A 14,400-nucleotide genomic window follows, 5' to 3' on the forward strand; every position below is an offset into this window, starting at 1 on the left:
GAAAACCATCAATTATTCACATTTATGACATTTTTGCTTTAAATAGACTGAATCATTCAATTGTCAAAATAGTGAACATATTTTCTGTTGATTAAAGATACAGAGGAAGACACAAAGCTCGCAATTTGTTACAACTGCAAGTCCAAAATAAGATTCAAACATTTGGAACAACTCACGCATTTAGACAGTGATTATATTGTAATTCATTCCCATCACGCTGCTCAGGATAATAACAGTGACCGGCGCGTCCTCAGACAGCACGGAGCTAAACAGCTCAAGTTAACAGAGGTTGCATTGAGGTGCGTGAGCATTGGCCGAAGGTAAATTATAACTATCACAATGTAATCTTGTAATATTTAGGTTTTGGCGAGGTTTGAAGATGTTTTTACAGCAATATGAACCATATGAGAGGAAATTATGACAGGTGTTATGCAAATAATCACTGTAGATGACAAAAGCAAAATAAAAGAACATTTTGTTTTTAAGGAAACTGGAATCAACCAAGAAAACTACAATCAGTGCATCTCTACTGCTGATCAACGAATTGATTAATGAACTAATCGTTTCCTGTAATTGAAATACATACTTGAATACAACAGCATTCATTGTCTAACGCCTCTCATAATAAAGCGGGTGATTCCAGGCTAAAGTCTTATTGTTAAATAACATGAAATAAAAACAAAAAGGGCAGCTAAGAAAGAAACAATATGCTAGCTGCATGTAACAGACCTCAATGTGTGGATGCTGAGAAGTCACACCATGTGTACATGTGCAGACTCCTCCTTTATACAAAGCCTACACACAAAGTGGATGAAAATATGACCGTTTTTAATCAAGTAAATATACACATGCAAATGAAACATGCAAACTTGTGACAGAGGAGATCACTGTTGGCAAAAAAAAAAAAAAAGAACCAGGCAGTGTAACTTTACATTGGGTGTTCCACTGCATTTGAATAAGGCGATAAGCAGCACACCACCTGTAACTGACTCGTTAAACAGTCAGAGTGTGATAGAAAGCACCTCTGTCAAATCACACTCAAATCATGAGTCGCCTCAACATATGCAAAACACACTGCAGCACGGGCGAAACTAGTTTGCATCTTTGTCTTTACGCAGTTCAACCCACTCAAGTTGTAGGTAACTTGTGTTTTTGTAGTTTAAGATGATGGAAGCAATTAACATTTACGAAAGGCATCATGTGATACTGTAGAGTAACTACTGGTTTACTCTGAGTTCACAGGTATTCATACAGCCAGCAGTCAGACATCACATCATCAGGTGAATCGACTTTCACTTTGGTGCAATACAGGTGGACTTCTATAGAAAATATGCTGCATTTTAAACGAATAAAACATATTTTTTATAAAATAAAAAAGGGATTAGGGCTGTAACAAATAATATAATCATTTTCAATCAATACATCCTTCCAGTCTATTAAAAATCAGAAAATCTTAATGAATGTCCATCTTGGTAAAATAGCAATATTATGTCCCAGAAGTCCCCCGACATCAGTTAACTCCAGCTGGGTTATGAGACTGGTGGGTGTTTGGGGGATTTTAATATTTAATATAAGCTATTTTCTGATCTCGCTGCAGTAGGAAGCTGCCAGAGTCTGGTGCTCTCTGAATACCACTTTAATGACAAGACCACTACAGCAGCACCGCCCCTCTCACACTGTGGGGACATGGAGATTGATCACCTGCCATGTGTCTTTGCCCCTATAATTAAAGTGTGTTTTCCTGTGTGTGTGTGTGTGTGTGTGTGTGTGTGTGTGTGTGTGTGTGTGTGTGTGTGTGTGTGTGTATGGCCCTGCCCACCCTTAATGATGGCAGGGTCACTCCTGTTGTTTCACTGAGCTGGTTGGAAAAAAAAAAAAAAAAAAAAAAGAAAGACAAGGAAACGGGAAGTAATTACTTTGAAAACTGGAGGTTGTGCTCCTGGCTCATTTACCTTCATCGAATTTCGATATCTGCGTCTCATTAGACTTGACCCCTCTGACCAGTGGGACGAGCTAACCGCTGACTAACCTATAACTACAGAGGGCTAATCAAAAGAGTCAGCTATCCATCTGCGTCCAAGCTGGCTATCATAAAGCAGCTAGGCTGACGGCTTTTAAATAAACGCAGATGGAAGACCAAATCACTGAAAAGTATATCTGGCCAGAGTGGATTTGGTGTGCATGTGTTTAGGGTTTTGGCTACAAGTAAATGATCAATTACCGATTTTTGAAGTGCACTCCTTTCCTCTATCAACGTTTAGACTGATTGAATCAAACAAAAGAAAATATACTTTGAATATAGCTAGGGTAAACCAAAAGTTGTTCTTAAAACCCCGAAAATATAGTGAGCAACACATTCATGCTGGAGCAGACATAATGCTGTGGACACTTTATACTGTTCAGAGCGTAATTACAAGCAGAGATATCCAGGACTTTTAACAGATACGACATCTCTCACTCGGCTCCAAAATACAACAGAAGAGTCAAGAAACAAAAATAATATCATGATCACACTAACAGGATCTATTTGGCGAATGTATTTGTCTTATGCGATAGTAAACTTAACTATTGGACTGTTGGTCGGACAAAATAACCAATTTAAAGATGGCACCCAAGGGAACTGTGATGGGCATTTTGGGTTATTTTCTGACATTTTATAGACGAAATGATTCATTTATTAATCAAGAAAATAATTGGCAGATTAATCAATGAAAAGAATAGTTGGTTACAGCCCTAACAACAACAAAAGTAGCTAATTTAGGCCGTTTATAGGGTGTGACTTCAAAGTTAGCAGTGTGTGAATAGCCCCAAGTCAGAATAACAGGAGCTATTTCTTTTCTGCCCACATTGTGTGGATACAGCCTAAATCCATCACCCTCTACACCTTACAAAGGTGCAGTACCGGCTACGGCCACACTGCTGTAATCTCTGTTACAGTCACAATGCTTGTCCCAACCCGACTACTCTAATTCCTCCTGCTGCTGGGTCAGAGGTAAAGGTAAGCCCGTTAGCTGGAACCTTTTAAGTGCAGCCAAAGTGAAATCAGAGAAACGACATCGTCTGATCTCAGCCTGGACCGTGTTACTGTATATCAGATGTTCTTTGACTCTGAGGAGAAGGGAATCAGAGCACAGCTGCTGTTATGAACTGCACGCAGCGTGCCGACAGGTCACGGTTAACCAACAATCAGAGACATTACACCAGTGAAGACCATATTTACAGCATCATTGCAAACTTAAATAAAAACAAAGCAAACCACTGGGGACAGGGGCAAGTCTGCACGAGTGAGGAGGACATGGGACGCTAGTTTGTATTCAGTCCGAGTGTTCAAATGCCACAGACAGGAGGGAGAAAATGGCTGCAGATTAATACACTAAGTTACTCCCTTTTCCCCTTTTCACCCCTATTTCTCTGCTGAATCTATTACCCTTTCCCCGGTTATCCTGGACATGCAACACTTCAGCTGAGGCGCAGAAAGCTGAAATAAACCCGTAAGCTTAATGTAGCCCGCTTAAATAGTAGATACGTCTGTACTGGAGTGCCGGCCCTCCTCTATGCATGCAGTTTTGCCCCTGGCCTCGGGTCAAATGAAGTAAGAAAAGGGGGTATACACACAGTGAGAGGCAGATTGGGAAGTCCACGTACCCCGATGATCGCATTCAGCTCAGTCATCGTGACCTGCTTGGCCCGTTCAACAGCCTGAGCCACCTGCTGTTGATGCTGCAGGACACAAAAACAAAGATTAGATTCCTAATGAAGAATGCATCAGCACATATCCAGGCTACAGCGACAGTTAGGACAAGTCTGCCTTATCATGAGAAATGAACAAAAACAAACTGTTCAACTGAAATCTTTTGCCAGGAGATCTTGATAAGGGTTTTAAAGTTCCTTGCCCATTTAGCTTCACATTGCAGAGCAGCACTTTTCACGGTTAACATCAATGAAAGGGTCTCGGCACAATAGCCAGCCTCACAATTTCCTGTACAGTTACTGTTGAAAACATGCTGGAGTGACACTCACCTCTTGTGATAAGAACGGCATGATCTGAGCCAGAATTGCATTGAGACGTTTGGCAATCTCAGTCTGCCGGAGAAGAGAGAGAAAATGATAGAGTGAGTGTCTTTCTGTATACTGCACGCTACAGGCAACACTATGATCAAGCACTTAAACTACCTTTAAAACAAAACAGTGTGCTTTTGCAGACACACACACACACACACACACACACACAGAAATGTTGCGTCCATCCGGACAGACCCTGTATTTCTTAACTAAATTGGGACCGCCTTAGAACAAATGTACTTCCCCCCCCCCCCCCTGCCTCCATTAGACTCTGGCCTTATTTCATTATGAGGCTGAAATATGCTAATAACATCTGGCTGGAGAGACCGTAATGAGGTCCATGCTTCATAATTACGGCCCATGGAGAAGGGTGGGGCAGACTGGTTAACTCTCCGGTCCTATCTATCAGAGGCATCTTCGGTATCGACCACAGAATATTAGCTGGCAGAGTAAGATGATACTGCAGGACTCGACGCACATAGCACTTTACAGCGCTACATTTGGACAAATGGATATGCTGCGCTGCCCACCTACCGCACTCCAATGTCCCAAGACATTTTCTCCGTTAACCTCGTTTGACTGTGAAAGGGTGAGGGAGGAGAGGGGAGGCGAGAGGAAGAAAGTGGAAAAGGGGGACAGGAGGTGCCGGTGGCCTTCTTGCACAGCTCTGTGTGTGCGTCACCCTTTTCATTTAGGACGAGGGTAGACAGGAGGAGGACAGACCTTTGCTCGCCTGTCAGGAATTATCTCACAGCCTCCTGCGTGACCTTCGATGCACTGTGCTTTCTCTCCCTCCATCCAGACTCCTCCCCCCTCCTCCTTCACACCCCTCCCTACTCTCCTCTGTGGCCTCCCTCCTTTTCCTCTCTCATCCCCTCCTTCCCCCCCCCCCCCCCTCTTCTGTTGCCGGGGCAACGCTATCTGGCACGGCTGATCGTTATGTAAATTGGGCCGGGGCCCTGACCAGAACAGCCTGTAAAATCATATTAGGCACAGCAAAGAGGCAGGTCATTAAATTGAATTTTCGGCCTGTCGATCTGATCAGCACGGGAAATTAATGAGGGATAACTGGGAGTGGGGAGGGGACTGTACTGGGGGATGGGGGGGGGGGGGGGGGCTGACAAGAGAAAAAGGCAGCTCTATGGAGACTCATAAACCATCATCATTAGCGGGGGCTGGATACAATGACACACAGTTGGATTAGAGTGTTTCAGTATCACAACACTTCTCTGGAAATGGCTGCAAGGGGAGCAACATGGGGCTTGTAGAAAACAGCGGTACGCTGATACACTCGGCTATTAGAGCAACAACATTACAAACCCTCACCACAAACGGGTTCCCAAAGAAAGGCATCCATTTGTTGATCGAGAATCACCACTCCAGAGCCTCCACTGGAAGCCAAAAACATTCATGGAATTCAGGCGCACTCTGCTTTGGTCGTTGCATTGTTTAGTGTGATGCGCTAAAAAACAACAACAACAACACAGGTTTCTGTGTGCGAGGTTCATTCTGAAATACCAGCTGGGGCCTCAGATACTCAGAGCTGAGATCATGTTGAGCTTCTTTTTTTTTAGGTTAAATGTTCCCGAACCTTTGACTTCCTCTGAAATTTACCCCAGAGTCAAAATATTACTTTGGAGCCAGGAAATAAAACAATGGAACAGACTTCCTTTGCATCCATTTTGCTGTTCTTTTTGTGCATTTTACAGCTACACTGTGAGAGAATGCGCGGGCATGACTCGCGCATCAACTGTGAAAGCGGTCAACTGAATCGCTGCCTTTATCAGCTCCATCTTGTTGGATTGAGTCACTCCACTCTGTTCAGGCAGAGTTCACACATGTTCGGGAGGGCAAACGGGCACATGGCTTATTTATACCACTTTTTCACAGCCATTTGGCAGAGAGAAAAAAAGAACAATAATACTCAACGCCGTTGAGCCAGCTGAAGCTTTTCGCTGCAGCGCCACAATTACAGGTACTCAGGGTTGTCTTGTAGCACCAGAGCTTGGAGAGGCTCTCTCTCCATTGCATCCCTCCGTCAACGGTGCATCGAAAGCCATTTGGGTGTTTGTCGCTTCAGGCATTAGCCCCCCAAGTGGGGAGCAGAGTCTCTGACGAGGATGCAATTGGTGAAGTAACCAAGTGGCATATGATGTTGGGGGGGGGGGGGGGGGGGGGGGGGTTTGGGAATTATCTTCTCAGCCAGAGCAGAGGAAGAAAGAGGCACTTTTAGGTATCTTGTTCATTACAAATGCATGAAGAATATTTTGCATGTCATTCTATTTTGAGCTCATTCACACAAAACTGAAGCGACGTCCTTTTCTGACAGGAGAAGCGTATGGAAAGGAGTCGTTTTCCAAAAGATCACACCTGATTTCAAATCATCTTTTACAGATTTTATTCTTAATTATTCACTTTATACATGTACAACTTCCTTTCTTCTATTTAACCACATCAAGACTCACAACTGGTTGAGTACACACAAACACCAAGACACTGTTCTACCAGCCCTTCTAGCCTGCCGATCAAAATAAAGCATGTCTCACAGCCTCCAATAACCCCGTCCAGCTCCCCTGAGAGAGAGTGTGTGGGTTCTCGTAGTCAGTTTGTTTTGGCTTAGAGACAGGTCGGCCATCATCACCTTGGCAAACAATTCCAGGAATCCTCTATAAATTATTCATTTGCACAAGATCTTCTTCTCCCCCCCCCCCCCCCATGCGCCTTCTTTCACGCTCTTCCTCCATCCAGGAAACTGACATGACACTCCTCCTCACACTTTCACCGCTTCCCTCATTCACTCAACAAGTGAGGAAAAGGACACATGCGTGCTACACAAAATGGCTACCTACGGTGCAACGAACGTCTGTGCCCAAACACAACGGTATGGAATAGAAACCGTTGATCCCTTTTGCTTTCAATTTACCAAAAGAGAGAACTGAAATCAAAATGTAGGTGAGCGTAAAAGAGAGAGACATGGACCACAACAGAGAACAGACGTAGCGGAAATAAAAATAAAAACAAGCAACCCCCACCAAACCCACACCACAAAGTCAGCAGGGCATGTTGCTGAGGCAGCCTGATGAGCTGCGCTAATTAAAATCACTTATTGACAGCAAGCGAGGGTGATTACCTCCACCCTGCACTCTTTGCCATCATAAGAGACACTGTCAAAACAAATGACCCCCCCCCCAGCAACCGCACAGATCCCTTCGCTAGCAACCATCCAGCTCAGCATCAGCGCAGGGGAAGCTGTGCGTCTGTTGGAACTTCAATTACAGTGCGTTAGTGCGTGTGTGTAAAGACACGAGCACTGTTACCATGTAAGGGATACGAGTATTTATTTATGTGCGCAGACGTGTGAGGTTTGTGCCCGTTTCCCTGCTTCTTTCAATCCAGCTTTGCAGCGATAACAACACAACGTGAGATTTTCTCATGTCTTATTTCACACCGCAATAAATCTCCTACACAAGCGAAGTAATGTGCCTGCCTGCATCCAATAATCCAGCCTCCCTCCCAATAACAGGGGCCGCTAAGAGCTGCCTGTTTAGCTCTCGCTGATGTCATCACAAACACCGGGGGAGGGGAGAAGGGAGAGATGGGGAGGGAGGTGGCGGGAACCATGCATTATTCAGAGTGCTCCGTCGACTCCACCGGGCTTATTGATAAACAAAAGGAGATGCACAGGAGAGGACCAGTCGATTAACCCATTTACCCTGAAGCCTCGCACTCCTTTCCTGTCTCCATCCCCCTTTGTTTTGCCCACTGCCACCAGCATCCACCCACAACAACCGGCTCCACCCCCACCCTGCAACCTCCTTGTTGCTGATAAGTGCATGACAGACAACGCACAAGAACAGGGGGTGGGGGTTGGCTCTAACAGCTAGTTAGCGCACACACACACACACACACACACACGCCGACAAAAAAATGTCTACACCTGATGAATTGTGCAGTGTGCTGCTGCTCCAACTGGGCTCCCCTCCCACTGATGCCATTAACCTTCTGGATCTGAGGGCCATGAAGCCTCCGCCCCACCTCTATTATCCCCCTCTGACAGACTCCCACTCTCATACATCATATCACACAGCTAATGACACAGAGGCAATCATTCACACCACATCGCTGGGGTAGGGGTACAGACGGAGGAGCGGGAAGCAACGGAAAGACATAAGGGCACGAGGAGGAGGTTGAAAAGGAGAATGGAGGAGGCAAAAGGTGACCGAGGGGAAACACAAGGCAAGACAGAACCAGAGAAAATGGAAATGTAAGCGTAGACAGATAAAAAGAGGGGCATCTCGAGATCGCGGTAATCTTTATTCCTCTTGTGAACTGAATAAAAGATTATGCTAATGTCTGTTAATAGAAAAGGAAATGTGGGTTTCACACGGCTGACTACAAGGCCTCAGGTCAGCTCTTTAGCTAAACAGAGTTGTTTACAGGTGTAATCTGACGTTTATAGAGGATCCAGGACTACGGTGTCTGCAGGAGCAGATGTCTTATCCTAACCGTACCAGAAGTTAGCCAGCCAGACGCCATGCACACTGCTTATCAAGCGGACACGCTGAAACACTTCCCATGAAGTGCTCAAATTCACACCTCGAGACTTTATGAAAGAACCTGCACCTGCTGTCTGGTTCAAAGCAAAGCGTGGGCTGCAACTAACTGCTATTGTCGTCATCAGAGTCATTCCTCGATTTGTTATTGATTGTTTCGTCCATAAATGTCACCAAAAGGCCCAGAGCCCAACAGAGCATCCCAACAGAGCTCGTTTTTGTCCAACTATAACCGGCCAAAAGACTAAGATATTCAATTTACAACGACAAAATAATAAAAACACAGAAAAGCAGCAAATCGTTAAGTGAATTAATGTCTATTTGTCCCTCTATTAATTATTCCATCACTACAAAAGACACAGACACTCAGTGAGAACACATATTTCGATAATCACCATGATGGTTGAGTTCTACAAACGCTAAACATCACCAAAGATCAAGTGGAAACAAACCAACAAAGAAGCCTGATATGAACCGCAGCCCTTATCTCTAGGGCTAAGATGATTTGAACATATCTGCCCCCCCCCCCGTTCCCTTCATGCCTCCAGACTACAGAAATGGCTTCTTGGGTGGTGTAGAGGAAGCTGCAGATATTTTTGCCCAACTCATCTGTAACAGTCTTTCCACTGCATCATGATGCCCAGCGCCGGGTGGCAGCTGAACTAATGAGCTTTTAGCTCGGCTGGCACTGGGGAGGCCGACACAGAATAATGCAGGCATATGCGCGCACACACACACACACACACACACACACACACATCCTCTCAGACAGTCTGCCAAATACTTCACTTTAATCTTATCAAACCATCCCCATCAGGCAGCGTGCCCTTCGTGTTCTTTAGCCTGTCAGCATTTTTACTACAGGAAGCCAGCATGCGAGTGCCTCTTAAAAGTCATTTAAGGATGAGGGTAGAGAGCACACGCAGGTGTAAGAGTGTGTGTGTTTGTATTCTATAATCACGAGGGGGGAAACAACAGCAATGTTTTGGCTGTACACAGACCATCCCTGACATGGCTACATACCTGTTTGTGCATCTCAATGTTGAGCCCATAGGACATCTCATAGTACTGTAAGATAGAGAGGAGAGAAAACATGAATACACAATAACACTGCCCTAAAAACTGTGTTTCAAACATCTTTCACCGACGCATTTACTTTTGTACATTTGAGTCGAGACATGATCCTCATCCTGTACAACACAATAAGTAACCAGAGTTACTTGTGACTTTTCTCTAATGAGGAACAGACAATCTGTTGGTGTTTCACTGGCATGACATTTCCATCCTTCCTCTGAAGTACCCAAACAACAAAATAGACAGGCTGAATAAGGAGTGAGCTATTTTAAAAACACACTGACGTAAACCAAAGGAGGTTGACAACTTCATGTTCTACGAGCAACCACAGCCGAGTGGCTGCTCTTCTCATTTACTTCCATGGACACAGCCAATCTGTGGCTTCAACAACACAGGACAACGCCAATACTATCACTGAAAACCACATTATCTGCTGATGATTGCCAAACGATTGTTAGCCCACCAACGGATAGAAACTAAAGCGTAGTAAAGAGTAGTTTGTCCGTCTTGTTTATCAAGCTACTCCCACCACCTTCTGGTTCCTCACAGGGAAAATAATATTTAACAAACGTACTGCTGCGTTTAGTTAAAAGTCGTTCCTTTCAAGTACAAGCAAGATAAGCACGCGCGCACACAAACTAAGAGTGAGCTTTAAGTTACAGCATGCTCGGATAAAGATTGTTCTCTTTCCACGCACACAATGCAGCGGTACTAAGAACCTTTGAGTTGGGTCGTCTGTGCAGAGGCACGGATTTTTCTTTTGTATCATTTGATCACCAGCGAGCTCCGAACTGTAATGTAATGCTTTAGTTGCAGTATTAGAAGAGTTTTAAAGTCCCCCTCTTCAGCTCTTTGATAGGAATCAAGCATCGTTCTTAGCTTTCAAGTAGGGTTTCCAGAAAATGGTTTACGTGCTGGCACACAACAGCAAAGTAGAGGCTTGGGATTACTGGTTACTGGCTTTTAATTGAACTGCAATGATATTAGGGCTGCAACTATTACTGTTATCACTGATTGACCCGCTGACCCTTTTTTTCATTTAACCGATTACTCGTTTGGTCAATAATAGAGAGAAAATGCGCATACAATTTTCCCAAAACCCAATTCGACGTCTTCAAATGTCTTGTTTACTTTCTAACTACTACGAAAAGCTGCAACTTCACACATTTGAGAAGCTGGAACCAGTAAATGTTTGACATTACTGATTTAAAAATGACCTAAGTGGACTTAAAAAAAAAAAAAGTCTTAAAATAATGGCCGATTAGCTTTTGGTTGATCAAGATCACATCGTCATCTTAACAATTCAACATTTTTTTTCGAGTTACACAAGTACAGAGTTGTGTGTGGTTAAATGGTTAAACAGTGGAACATGTGTAGTTCATTGCACTGAACAAGAATTTGATTATCCCATGTGAGGTGAGGTTTTGCATCTATTTCCCATATTGTGATAGCAGTCGTGGAAAAACACTCATATTTTGTGATGTTGATCTCAATGAAACTTCCTCGTCTCCACAAGAAGTCTATTATCTTTGCAGTTGTTCAGAGATGGGAAACCCCTGGGTGTGTTCGAAGGGTCTGAATCACCCCATGGTTCAATTTGGCTGAGTTAAGAAGTAAAAATAATAATACAGGAAACCCTGTAATTTATGCACAAAGCCAGCAGACCAGTCATTAACCCCCATGTGGGTCATGCTGGGTGTGTTAGGGAGGGGTGGTGGAGGGTCGTAAAGAGGACCCCCGGGCCATAGAGGAAGGTCGTTACACCTCACAATCAATAGTTGGACATTTGAACCCTGCTAGAGCTTCAACAACCCCCTCCACACATCCCACCTGCACCTTCTTACCCAATGAGAACAGAAAACACGGGGCGCTAGTCAATAACACCAAGCTACAGCAAATGCTAACATGGCCTTTGCAAAGCACCAGGGCTGCACCACCTGTGACTGTTCACCTGAGGCTAAAGGGAGGATACGCCATTAAATCAGACGCATAGCTGTACGACGGCTGCTCTTACCATGACATAGTGACGCTGCATCTCTGTCTTTTCATTGGCCAGTTTATCGTACTCCACTTTAAGACTTCAGGAAGAGAAGAGAGAAACAAAATGATTATTTTTTTGTATACGTTTGACATTCATTAAAAGCACATTCTTGATTTGGTGTGTATATATATATATATATATATATATATATATATATATATATAAAATTCAGGACAGATACATTTATGAGTGCAACATCGGTGTAGACATGCATGAAGCAGCAAAATTGGAACAAGACAGAAGCTTCCTCTTCCGTTTATTTCCAGGAAGTGAACGCTGTTTACAGTCGGCCAGTCATTACCTGTGGTACTGAGCCTGCAGGAACTGAAATTCGTCTTTGATCCTATCACAGGACTCTGCCACGGTGAACTTGAAGCCAGGCTGCCCTGGCTGGTGAGGTGCCTGAGAAGTGCAAGGTAGGAGATACCACAGGTGTAAATAACGCCATCACAGTCAAGATAAATAGGCTCGTCCACCTCCTCTTTCTTGGTGAACTGGGTTTTTTGTTTTTTCTCTCTTTTGATGGTTTGTTGTCACATTCCCCCTGACTGGCGGAGGAAAGAGCCGCTTTCACACAACAACATCTGCTTAGACAGAAGTGGGTCGCTTCATTTGTCCTTAAAGTAACGGTACATGGTAGGCAGAGGATGATGAGAGAGGGATGAAGAAAACAACAAAGACGTGGGGTTCTTTCAGTGTGTGCTGCACAGAAAGCTAAATTCACATTTAAATTCAGTGTCAAAATGTAACTAAAAAACTGCACTGAGAAATTAAGTCACATTACAGCACGAGGGTGATGATCTACTTTCCTGAGTTCAACCTAAAAAAGCTCTGATCGGCTCGCCAATGAACACGAGCTCCCAGTGTCTCTCCTGCCAGAGAGAAGCAGCTCAGCGGCACCGATGCAGACCATAAATAGTAAGGTGTGGATCAGCAGCTCCACTCTGACGAGCTAATTAGGCTATACTTTGAAGGGCGCGTGCAATTTGCATCAATTTACAAAATAGTGACAAAGAGAGCTACTTACCGGATGCCGGCCTTGTGGATACATGTCGCGTCCTTTACACGAGTGAATTCGCTGTTTTTCCCCTCTCCTTTTCCTCCTTCCTTAATCCCAGTGAAGGTGCGGTAGATCACCGCCACCCCCTCCCCGGTATACGCAGGATGGCGGCGGACAAAGCCCTGTTCTCGGCTGCGAGGCGCACACTCAAAAGCCCGACCACTGGACCTCTCCTTTGTACCTATAGACAAACAGACAACGAGGTACAGCTGAGGCGCTGAATCACTTTCGCAGCAAGCGACCGTATGGAGAGTTAAAGCTTTATTTTGAACTTAACCGGACTGTAATCTACTACTTGACAAAATGAGAATAAAATGTGTGTCGTAATACTCATTGAGGCATTATTTAAAATTCATATATTCCCCATTTTTTGATAAAAAAAATATAAATGTGTCGCTTTGATTTGCATGACACGCAGTGATGGAAAAACACGGACACCAGAAAAAATGTGTTTGATCCGATGTATCAAAATAAATCCCAAAGTTGATACTTTTGATCTCAACATCAAGATGCTTTGTAAATGTAACGAGTTGACTTCCACAAAGGGAACAAGAACACACACACACAACGGGGTTTGTTTTGGTGGTCCGGGGGAGAAACAAAATGAGAAAACAAGGAGCTGCTTTGAAAGTCGGCTGCCATGAAGCACCACCCGTCTCGTTAGCGGCTCTCCTCATGTCGCTCTTTTTTTTTACCTTTGTCTGGGCGGATTCCTCCCCTCTCTCTTCTTCACAGGTAACAACAAAAAAAATAGTATCCAGACACAAAAAAGCTTAATATCCTTCACTTGTAACCGTCACCACAGACTGATACGTGCAGGAAATGTGCGTCACCGTGCGTATTTCTTCTTCTTTGCCCCTTGAGAGTCCTTTAAAACCCCGGTGATTCCGACGCGGAGAGCGTCTCTCCGTCCGGTCGGACGTCGGAAACCCCTCGATCGGGACGAGTTGTTGACGGCATGCAAACTCAAAGAATATTACAATCCAGTTAGCGAGAGGACACGAGTCTTCCAGTAAGTCCAAAGATATATATATATATTTTAGTGTGGGGAATAAACGGGTTTACTTCTTGTGAAAAATGTCGGCCGTTGTGAAATATACCACGAGCTCACTGGTGGGTATACCCAGTTCCTACCACACACAGACTGTGCACTGACACGAGGAACCGACTGCCGAGAGAGGGCCCTGCGCTGACCAATGGGGGTTCTCCGAAGGAGTTTAGCTCCGGTGACCAATCACAGCGCGGTGTCCCCCACGTGGGGGTGTTCAGCGCACGGGCGTTCTGATAGGTCTGCGATGTGTGACCTCACGTGTTCGCCATTTTGAATTTTTAGTGGCATTCGGTGCTTTCAACGACTTGTTCAAAACAAAAGGCAATGATTTATATATTAGCGCGTTTGAATCGGTGTCTTCCGTGATTTTACATTGTGAGTGTTTACCTGCGAGTTGTATCATTAAACATATTGATTCGGAGACTATATGTGCCGGTGTAAACAGGAAATACCCCCACTGACCAAATACAGAATGTATCCTCTTAAAAAAACAGGAGCTCATACAATTTAATTCAAGACTCAAAATGTGTAGAATATGTGGATACCGCTTAATCTACAG

General features: G+C 44.4%; 1 protein-coding gene across 7 annotated transcripts in view; it reads right to left on the minus strand.

The window, feature by feature from the left end:
• Positions 1-13,918, minus strand: part of tle3b (TLE family member 3, transcriptional corepressor b) — a 28,926-nt gene extending 15,008 nt beyond the window's left edge. For 4 of the 7 annotated variants that reach the window (XM_079289268.1, XM_079289264.1, XM_079289263.1 and 1 more), the window contains exons 1-7: positions 13,486-13,918; positions 12,758-12,971; positions 12,032-12,132; positions 11,704-11,767; positions 9,639-9,683; positions 4,021-4,083; positions 3,616-3,720 (exon numbers count right to left, since the gene is read on the minus strand). In XM_079289268.1, the coding sequence (XP_079145394.1) occupies positions 3,616-3,720; positions 4,021-4,083; positions 9,639-9,683; positions 11,704-11,767; positions 12,032-12,132; positions 12,758-12,781 (402 nt within the window). In that variant the 5' untranslated portion in view covers positions 12,782-12,971; positions 13,486-13,918. The remainder of the gene's footprint in view (positions 1-3,615; positions 3,721-4,020; positions 4,084-9,638; positions 9,684-11,703; positions 11,768-12,031; positions 12,133-12,757; positions 12,972-13,485) is intronic. The other 3 variants (XM_079289267.1, XM_079289266.1, XM_079289265.1) reach the window with 1 other exon arrangement.
• Positions 13,919-14,400: the final 482 nt, after the last annotated feature.

Source organism: Melanostigma gelatinosum (assembly GCF_949748355.1).
Source record: "Melanostigma gelatinosum genome assembly, chromosome: 2".
Taxonomy (NCBI): Eukaryota; Metazoa; Chordata; class Actinopteri; order Perciformes; family Zoarcidae; genus Melanostigma; species Melanostigma gelatinosum.